The sequence below is a fragment of the Mustela nigripes genome, chromosome 6 (assembly GCF_022355385.1).
Source record: "Mustela nigripes isolate SB6536 chromosome 6, MUSNIG.SB6536, whole genome shotgun sequence".
Classification (NCBI taxonomy): Eukaryota; Metazoa; Chordata; class Mammalia; order Carnivora; family Mustelidae; genus Mustela; species Mustela nigripes.
This window is the reverse complement of record NC_081562.1, coordinates 90,064,901-90,075,978: the sequence shown is the minus strand read 5'-3', so window position 1 is coordinate 90,075,978 and position 11,078 is coordinate 90,064,901. Positions and strand designations below refer to the sequence as shown.

At 34.7% G+C, this 11,078-nt stretch overlaps 1 protein-coding gene across 1 annotated transcript; it reads right to left on the bottom strand.

The window, feature by feature from the left end:
* Positions 1-9,847: 9,847 nt before the first annotated feature.
* On the bottom strand, positions 9,848-10,819 carry LOC132020749 (olfactory receptor 6C6-like). Its single transcript, XM_059404898.1, has one exon. It carries the CDS (start codon positions 10,784-10,786, stop codon positions 9,848-9,850), a length of 939 nt encoding a protein of 312 aa, XP_059260881.1. The 5' UTR covers positions 10,787-10,819.
* Between the last annotated feature and the right edge of the window lie 259 nt (positions 10,820-11,078).

Here is an 11,078-nt window from a genome sequence, read left to right as displayed (position 1 = left end):
TCAATTTACTCAAAATGTGAGAAGAAATGCATTCATAAGCTACTTCTGGAGACTTTTTGTCAGGAATTCAGCCTTCCTCTCTTACATAAATGCCTCTCACACAGAGAAAATGCAGGCTTGATTGTGTGGATTCGTTTTTGTTGAGTTTTCTATAACCTCTCCTATAATTAAAGAATTTTTTTTTATCTCTTTTATCTTCCCATATAATCATAATCATTGTTGACCTAAATTCTAAGAAGCTACTATTGTGATCCTGAGATTTCTTTATGTAAATTTCCAGGGAATACTACTGCTTCATGACTGAAATGTAAACCACTTCAAAGTTCTCTCGGTAAGATGAGGATTGAAAACTATCCAAAGATGAAACAAATTTACCTTCTCTAGTCACTATATAAATGAATGAAAGGCCAGAATAAAGAAAGGCCAGTTGCAGGAGAGATGGGCCCAAAAGGTATAGTGATGTCATGATGTATACATTCCAGAAAGCAAGGCAATATAGTGGGATAAAAGCAAAAGTATACCTACCAATGCATCCAGTCAACTTAGTTGCCCCTTGGCTATATCAAATTTTTTTTTAAAGATTTTATTTATTTATTTGACAGACAGAGATCACAAGTAGGCAGAGAGGCAGGCAGAGAGAGAGAGAAAGGGAAGCAGGCTCCCTGTGGAGCAGAGAGCCCAATGTGGGGCTCGATCCCAGGACACTGAGATCATGATCTGAGCCGAAGGCAGCGGCTTAACCCACTGAGCCACCCAGGTGCCCCTCAAATTTTTCTAGTATGCCTGTAGCACTCGGTCTTCACTCAGGAGATAATTTATTCTTAATTCCTTTTACGTTCATTAAATACATAGCTGAGCTCCAAAATTTCATTGAGGGTAACACTCAGGTTTTATTCATTTATATATCCCTATCAGCACAAAGAAGAATGAATGATTCAAGAAAAAATTGTAATATTTTTAAAAATCAGAAGGGTATTTGAAACTCAGTTTTTAAATGTTTACTTAATGCCATAAGAAATAAATGTCAGAGAATCAATTACCATATCAGTGGTATATAAAAACCGATGGACTGACTCATGTTTCTAAGTCATCCTCCATTTGCCCTCAAATCTTCAAATTAACAGGTATCAAATATTTATAGTACATTGTATCAGAAATTTCATACACACTCATTATCCACGTAATGGGAACACAAATTTTTTTAATACAGTAATACAATTTTGCTACAGAAAATATTCAGCAATTTTTCTCCCCACCCCCCCCTTTTTTTTTCAGTTAACAATATGTAATGGGTATCATTCTTTGTCAATTTATACACTGGGACTCATTCTTTTAAAGATTAAGTGAAATCATAAATGAAAGTCATTCACTCTCACATATGTTATTTTCCTTGCTGGAAGTTGTTTCCTTGGCATCTTAACTCACTTCTAATCACTCATCAATGCTAATTTATTTGTTTGTTTATATTGAGTATAACTGACACACAACTATTAGTTACATTGTTATATTGGTTTCAGGAGGAAAGCATAAGAAATAGAAAAGCTTGTACATTATGCTATGTTGACCACAGTGTAGTTATGATGTTACCAATCCTATTACAATAGGGTTGGCTCTATTCTTTGTGCTGTATGTTTTATTCCTGTGACTCATTTATTCCATAACTGGAATACACATAATTTTGTACCTTCTCCCCTCTGGCAACCATATGTTTGTTGTCTGTATTTATGGTCTGTTTCTGCTTTTTGTCTGTTTGTTTGTTCAATTGTTTTTTGTTAATAGTATTTAAATTGTACCCTTTAATGCAGCCTTCTTGATTCTCTGGTTTTCTCAAACGTATGTAAATCCCTGTGTTACATCTTCATAGTAGTAAATGTATTTTAATTGTTAATGAGTGTCATTCTTGCTAGAATAAGTTTCAGGTTACACATGTGGTTATTTAAATTTAAGTGTGAATCCAACAAATAATGTTTACAGGGAACATATCTCAATTTAATAAAAGCCATGTATGAAAAACCTACAGCTAATATCATCCTAAATGGGTAGAAATTGAGAGCTTTTCCTCTACAGTTAGGAGCAAGAAGGAATGTCCACTGTCACCACTTTTATTTAACATAGTACTGGAAATCCTATCCACAGGAATCAGACAACAAGAGAAATAAAAGGAACTGAAATCTGCAAGGAAGACATAAAACTTTCTCTATTCACAGATGACAAGATGCTCTATGGACAAAACCTGAAGGATCCCATGAAAAACTTCCTAGAACTGATACACAAATTCGTAGAACTGATATACAAAGTCACAGGATTAAAATAATAATAATAATAATAATAATAATAAAATAATAAATAAATGCCCTCAAAACTGTTACATTTCTACAAACCAATAATGCATTAGCAGAAAGAGAAATCAAAGGATAAGACCCAGTTACACTACTTATTAATATTATATTTTGTTACCAACTTTTTCATTTTTCTTCTCCTTCTTTCCTTCAGGAGAAGCTCTTGAATATATCCTATATATATAGGATATATTTTATCCTGTACTATAATGTAATTTTCAACCAAGTTGCCAAGTGTATTAGAAATAACAAGAGGGGGTTACATGCATATAAGCATTTATAATGTCAGGATCTTGACATAGTATCCTACATAGTGTGGGTAAATTGAACAAAAGGGTGCAAGACTAATCTCTTCTCTTCATCTTTTTTTTTTCTTTTTAAAGGTTTATTTATTTAATTTAGAAAGAGGGAGAGAAAGAGAGAGCACAGTTGTGGGAGGCACAGACAGGGAGGATCTTCAAGCAGTCTCCCCACTGAGAGCAGATCCTATGGGGATTGATCCCAGGACCCATTGGATCATGAGCTGAGCTAAAACCAAGAGTTGGTTGCTTAATTGATTGATACACCAAGGGTCTGCATCTCATTTCTGCTACATTGCCCCCAATATTGATATCACACTTTGGTAGACCCAGTGAAAAAAACACTCATTTGCAATTTCTGAGACTCCTTTTTTGGTTATTTTCAAAGTATCTGCATTGAACTGTCTGTTGCCAACTGAACATCACATTATATTCTCTCAGTTGTTCTCAGTGCTGTGGAGAAAACTGGGATGCTATTTCTGAGAGTTCCCCTCCCTCTATTTTTCTAATTTATGATTTGTCAGTGATAGGACTTGGTGAAAAATTTGGAGGTTGGAAGGGAAGCAGAGGATATTGCTTTCCACTTTGTACCCAGATTGGTGCATATAACCTAAATTCATAGTGGATTTTCAAAAGAACTTGAAAACTACCAACTTTATTGCTAACACTGTTAGTAGATGCTTTCTTAGAAATGACTGGGTCACTACGATTTCCCATTAAGCTTTTTGAAGCATTCTCTCAGGGCTGCAACATACTTTGGTATTAGTTTCCTCAACATTCTCTCTGGTGCTCAAAGTTTTCCTTCCATAGCTATCTCTTTCATTATTTTTAAAGGCTAAAATTCCTCCAATATCGTCTTTCTTTCCAAAGGACTTACAGAAATCCTACCTTCACCTGAATCCTGACTGACAAGTGATCCATGCTGTAAGAATTTGCAAATTTATGATTTCTTATAATTACAACATTTTGTGATTCCATATATAACTGGCAGTATAGCCTTAAACCAAATATACTGATTCATGAGATGTTAGCAAAGACAGGAGGTAAGATAGTGTATTATTCCACAGCAACTCTTTGTGGGTATAAACCCAAAAAGATCAAGTAGCTACTAGCTCAAAGGAGAAAAGTAGGTTGAGTCTTGCAACATGCTGCATCAAAAAGAAGAGCAGAAAATGTTAATTAGCAGTTGGGATAAACAAAATGGTGAATGGTGTTCCTCTTCATGTATCCTTCTAACCTTTCTCTTAAAACAATTCCTGTAATTCTGTAATTCCAACTGCCATGGAGAATGGGAATTGAGGAATAGAGTCACCAAGGCATAGGGGACGAACCTCTCTGCCCCAATTAATTCTCCTTTGGCAGACACTTATTTCAGAAGGACAATTTGGGAGGATACAGGCTTTTAGGGATTGGCATTTCAGAATATGGTGTGTACTTGATATTACACTCATCAAATCAAATGATTCTATCTTGTGGAGAGATTCCTCAGAGAATAAGAACACCAATGTGTGGGAACTGGGGAGGGAAAGCCGGCTAAGACAGAAGGATACCAGAGATTCTGAATTTGCTAAGCCAAATATGCTAAATGTAGATTTGGTCAAATTACATGAGCAAAAAGGAAAGAACTTAAGGATGCAGACAATAAAATAGGTGAATCTCCAAAATATGGCTGAGCAAGAGAAACCAGACTTCAACATTCACAATTTGTGATTTCTTTTATAAGAAATTCCAGAAAAGGAAAAGTGATTTCTGTGGCCAAATGATGTCTGTGTTTATCTGAATCCACTAGCAGGCATGGAGACCAGAGTGAATGGCTGGGAAGAGGCCAAAGAACTAATTAAGTATGATGCAGATATTCTATACATGCATTGTCAAATTTGTCAATAAATTTGTTGGATTTAAATGATTATATTTGCTTTTATGTAAGACATACTTAATACATTTGTTTACATTGACACTAGAATGTATCAGAAATCTTTAATTTATAAATGGTTCAAAATATGGAAAGATTCCCCAAACACAGAAATAAATAACTCATGCCTTGAATTTCTTCCAAGAATCACTTTCATTATTATAATATAAATGAATCTAAGCAAGGTCTGGCACTCGCTTATTTCTACACAGAAGAAAAACTGACAAAATTTATAAATATTATGTGTTGTAATCAACTTCTTCCAAAGTCCTGTTCATGTTGACTCTTTTTGACCCTTCCTATGATTCAAAAAATGTCTTATATGGTATGTAGAGTGATAAATCCTTTCCAGGAAAATTTTCTGTTTAGTTTGCCCAGAACCCTCAGAGAAATTCATATCCATACCATCTCTAGCCTTATGAAATGTTATTTCTAAAAGTATAAGACTTGAAAGTCAGAATTATTCCTTAATTCATGGCCTGCAGAATAGTGGTGTTAGGAGTCATGAAAACAACATTAACCATATTGTACATCTCCATAAGAGCTCTGGAATGGTCAGGTGCATTATCAATGAACAACAAAGTTTTGAAAGAAATCTTTTACTGAGCAGTAAGTCTTAACAGTGAGCTTAAAATCTTTAATAAACTATGTTATAAACAGAACTGATGCCATCCAGGCTCTGTTATTCCATTTATAGAATTCCAGAATAGTAGATTTAGCATAATTCTTAGACCTAGGTTTTTCAAAATGGTCAGTGAACATTGGCTTCAATTTAGAGTCCCTAGCTGCCTTAGCCTTAACAAAAGAGTTAGCCTAGACTTTGAAGCTTTGAAGCCAGGCATAGGCTACTCTTCTCTAGCTATAACAGTGGTAGATAGAATCTTCATCCACTATAAATCTTTTTCATCTACATTGAATGTATGTGGTTTAGTGTAGTCACCTTCTTTAATTGTCTTAGCTAGATCTTCTGGATAATTCACTTCAGGTACTACATCAGTCCTTGCTGCTTTCACCTTTTACTTTTGTGTTAGGTAGATGGCTTCTTTCCTTAAACCTCATGAGCAAACCTCTGCTTGCTTTGCCTTTTTTCTATAGCTTCCTCACCACTCTCAATCTTGATAGAATAGAAGAGAATTAGGTCCTTGCTTTGCATTAGGCTTCGGTTTAATGAAATACTGTGGCTTGTTTGATCTTCTATCTAGTAGATTAAAACATTCTCCCTATAAGCAATAAGACTGCTTCTGCCTTTCTTATCACTCAAGTGTTCACTGGAATAGCACATTTAATTTCCTTCAAGAGCTTTTTCTTATCTCTCTTTTTTTTCTCTTTCTAAAGATTATTTATTTGTTTGAGAGAGTGATCAGGAGAGACAAAGGGAAAAAATAATCTGAAATAGGTTCCACACTGAGCTGAGAGTCAGACACAGGTCTCAATCCCACAACCACAAGACCATGCCCTGATCAGGAACCAAGAGTCAGATACTTAGCCAACTGAGCACCCAGGCCCCCCAAGAACTTTATCTTTCTATTCACAGCTTGGCTAACTAGTGCAAGAGAATCAGGTTTTGGCCTATCCCGGCTTTTTGTATGCTTTCCTCATTAAGCTTAATCATTTCTAGATTTTGACTTAAAGTGTGAGACAGGTGATTCTTCCTTTCACTTGTACACATATAGGCCCTGTGGGGTCATTATTTAGTCCAATTTCAATATTGGTGGGTGTGTCAAGGAATAGAGAGGCCAGAAGAGAAGGAGAAAGAAGGGGAAACAGCTGGCCAGTGGGACAGTAGGAACACACAGAGCATTTGGTGATTAGAGGTGCTGTTCTATGTGGGCAGTGTTTATGGTGTCCCAAAATAATTATAATGGCAACATCAAAGATCACAATCACAGATCACCATAACAAATATACTAATAATGAAAAATCTTGTAATTTCATGAGCATTACCACAATATAATACAGAGGTGTGCAAATGCTGTTGGAAAATGGCACTAATAGACTTGCTTAATGTAGGATTATCACAAACCTTCAATTTGTAGAAAACATAGTATATGAATAGTACAGCAAAGCAAAGCAAAAGACAATAGAATGAAAATGAATAAAATTTATCTGTATCACATTTTGTTTATACATTCATCACTTGAAGTTTGCTTGTTGTTTTTTTTTTCTACTTTTTTGCTCTTATGCATAATGTGTCTATGAAAATGTGTGTTGAAGTTCTTGTGTGAACGTGTGTTAAAATTCAGTTCCTAATCCCACCCCCTGCTGTGAAGTGTGTAAACCTGGTGATTCACAGACCTGTTACCCTGGGGATAAAAATATATGTTTATCAAAAATAAAAAATTAAAAAAAAAAATATTCAGTTCCTAGAAGTAGAATTTCTGGGTTATATAGTAACTCTATATTTATCTTCTTGATGACCTGCCAAATTTTCTACGTGGCTGCACATTTTACATATGCAGTAACAGTGTATGAAAGTTTCAAATTCTGTATATCATCACTTGTTATTTTGTATAGTAGCACTTACATAGAGTATACATGGTGTACATATACATATATGTACACACACACAGGCAGACACCCATACAAATACATATTATAAGTGTCTTACTGGTTGTAAAGTGGTAGTACTGCTCTTGAACATCTTTTCATGTGCTTTTTCCTGTTGTATATCTTCCTTAGGTCCCTTGTCTATGTTTTGTTGAGTGTTTGTTTTTTCTTATTGTTCAATTGTAACAGTTATTTTATGTGATTTTAACCAGGGCAGTGCAACATTGTACCAAGAAATTAACAAAATTTAAAAAAAATTTAAAAGTCCTAGGGAACCTGGGTGGCTCAGTGGGTTAAGCCTCTGCCTTCAGCTCAGGTCATGATCTCAGGGTCCTGGGATTGAGTCCCGCATTGGGCTAGCTGATCAGCAGGGAACCTGGTCCCTCCCCGCCCGCCTACTGTTCTGCCTACTTGTGATCTCTATTTCTGTGACAAATAAATAAATAAAATCTTAAGTAAAAAAAATTAAAAAGTCCTAAATAAATAACGACAAACTATGTATGTGTGTGTGTATGTATTGGAGAGTAGACCCGACATTGAATTAGATGGTAATAGTTCCCAAACTAATCCACAGATTCAACACAATCATTATTAAATTTTCAGCTGCTCTTTTTGCATAAGTGAGCAATTGGATCCTAAAATTCATATGGAATTGCAAGGTACTCTGAATAGCCAAAACAATAGTGAAAAAGGAAGAAAGTTGAGTCATCTTTCCGAATTTCATAACTTATTATAAAAGTACAGTGACAGAGAGAGTGTGATACTGACAGAGCAACTGACCAATAGCACAAAGGAATAAAACAGAGAGTCCTATAATAACCTATACATTTATGGTCAATTGATTTTTAACAGGTGCCCCAAGATTATTGAATGGGGAAATGATAGCCTTTTCAGCAAGTCATGATGTGATAACTATTTTCATGCAAATATGACTTTAATCTCTACCTGAAACTGTATAGAAACATTAACTCAATAGAAGCCAAAGACCTAGATTGTCCGATACAAAACTAGAAATTTCTTAGAATAAATGGTAGGTGTACCTCCTTGCAACTTTGGGTTAAGCAATGCTGTTTTATATATGATACCAAAAGCACATGCAACAAAATAAAAACTAAAAAAAAATGATTTCATCAAAATTAAAAATTCTGTAACCAAAGGACACTGTAAGAAAAATGAAAAGGCAACACAAAAAATGAGGAACATATTCTCAAACATTATCTAATAAAGGTCTAATAGTTTTTAAAGAGCTTACTGGAAAGCTTTGGGGACTTGAATATCATAACATGAACTTATTCCCTTGTAGTTATCTTAGCAAAGAAGATGCTTAACAGTGTTGGCTTAAAATAGTAAAATAAATGAGGACAAAAACCTGAACTTAGATTGTTTTTTCTCAGAGTCAAATGGATAGGAGGTACAGCATTAAATACCTTAATGATTTTTGCACTCATATTTCTCAGGTGGCATAATATACCCAATATGGAACTCTATTTATTTCATGGATTTCTTTGTAGATACTTTTTTTTTTTTAATCTGAACAGATACCAGTAATACTGCCTTCTTTAAAAATATTGAATATATAAGGGAGTATGTGCAGGAATGGGTAGAATGAAGGTTTAAGGAAGCTACATTTTAGTTTTGAAAATCTTTTCCATTTATCCCATATAGCCAAATGTTCAACCATCCCTTTCAGTTTGTTTTCCTAATATCTATGGAACCTTTTCCCAGAGCTTCAGATTCATGGACACTATTGCATTTCAATTCTCAAGTAACTCATTTAGTTTGAAGTATTAGCCATTTAACTTGTCTTCCTGACTCTAACATCCCAGAACCCATCCTCAATAAATTTAACATAATAATCTTAATAAAATAAAAATCTGCTCACATAGGCTTTTATATCAAAAAAGAAAACTCTCATAGGAACCACCGACAACAGAATCACCTGTAGTCCATGTTTCTATACTTTACTCCAGCTAAGTTAAAAAGACATTTTAGGGGGGCACGTGGTGGCTCACATGGTCAAGCATCTGCCTTCAGCTTAGGTCATGATCTCCTGATCCTGGGATCCAGCTTAATGTCCTGCTCAGCAGTGAGTTTGTTTCTCCCTCTCCTGCTGCCTCTTCCCCTACTTATGCTCATTCTGTCTCTCTCTCTTTCTCTCTCTCTGTCAAATGAATAAATAAAATCTTTAAAAAAAAAAGACAGTTTAAGGATGAGAATATTGTATTTGCCATTAAATAAGCCAACCAGGTGTGTGATTGTTACTCACTCCAAATTTTCAGGTCTACTGACATACCAGATAAAGTTGCTACATTTTAGAACATATGAGCTATTTATGACTTGCGGCCTACCTTCTTTTTTTGTTTTGTTGAAAACATTTGTGTGACATTTGAAGAATTTCCTAGAGTTCCAATAGTAGTTCATGTTATTATATTGATGTCTGTATACTTATTTAAAATTTTTATAATGATATCTATTTAAAATCATTTTTCTGAGGAGGTCAGAACCATGTTTTGTAGAGTAAAAGAAATTTCACATTTGTGTTGATAACTCAAGTGAATACACATACTTTAGCGCAGGACTGTTAATCATAGAGTTGGAGGGAAAAGGTGAATTGTGGTGACAGGTGTGGTTAAATATTATGAGGTATAAATGTTAGATGGACTATTTGAAGAATAGATTACGTAAGCTTATAAAATGAGTCAAAATTTTTATTTACTTTTTAGCTAAGATTTTAAAATTAAATTTCCTCTTCATTTTTTGAAAAAAGAGAAAATCTTTTGGAGTATATCCTTGAAGACTTCTTTCACTTGCTGGTTTCTGAGAGTGTAAATGAAAGGGTTTAATAAAGGGGCAACTGAGGTGTAAATAACAGATACACCTTTAGATAAAGTCACCCTTTCCTTCGCTGTTGGTTTTATGTAATTAAAGATACAGCTACCATAAGTAAGGGAGACTACAATCATATGAGAAGAACAAGTAGAAAAAGCCTTTGTTCTTTTCTGAGCAGAGGGGAGTTTTAGAATGGTCTTGATAATGTATGTGTAGGAAGGAATTACTAAAGGCAATGTGATCAGGAGTATTCCAATAGCTAAGGCAAATGAAAGCAATTCCAGTAAATGAGTGTCAGTACAGGAAAGCTGCAGCACGGGGGAAGTGTCACACATGAAATGATCAATTACTTTGGAAGCACAGAAATCCAGTGTCAGTCCCAAGGCCACTGGTGGAAATGTAAACAGAAAGCCAATTGTCCATGAACTGAATAGTAGTTGGTAACACACTTTGTTGTTCATAATGATGGGGTAATGGAGGGGTTTGCAGATTGCTACATACCGGTCAAAACACATGGCAGCCAGTAGGTAAAATTCTGTAATTTCTAATAAGAGGAAAAAGAATAACTGAGATGCACAACTATTGTAGGAAATTATTTTGTTTTTAGTCATGATGCTTATCAGGTATCTGGGAATACAGACTGTTGTCAATGAAGCTTCCAAGAAGGAGAAATTTCGGAGGAAAAAATACATGGGAGTCTTGAGGCGGGGATCTAGCAAGGTAAGAAGGATGATGGATAAGTTCCCAATCACGCTCAACACATAGTTTAGGAAGAAAAATATAAAAACCACAATTTGCAATTGTGGGTCATCAGTCAATCCTAGGAGAATGAACTTGATCTCTCTTGACTGATTCCTCATTTCTGATTTGAATATTATGAAATAGATATAGGAAAACAACTCCAGAAGTGGAAATAAGAGGAGTTTTTAAAAAGGTACAGACAGAAACAAACAAACAACAAAACCAAAAATACATAGTCAGAAATGTAAATAAGTTTAAAAAAATGATCTGATTTCATAAGAGAGTTGATACTTAAAACTAAAGCATTGATCAACCTAGGAACCTCTAACAGATTATTCCATTTAAATCTTAGTTATGGTAACAAAACTACTTAATTTTTTCTTTTTTCTATTGGAACTTAAAAGATAACTT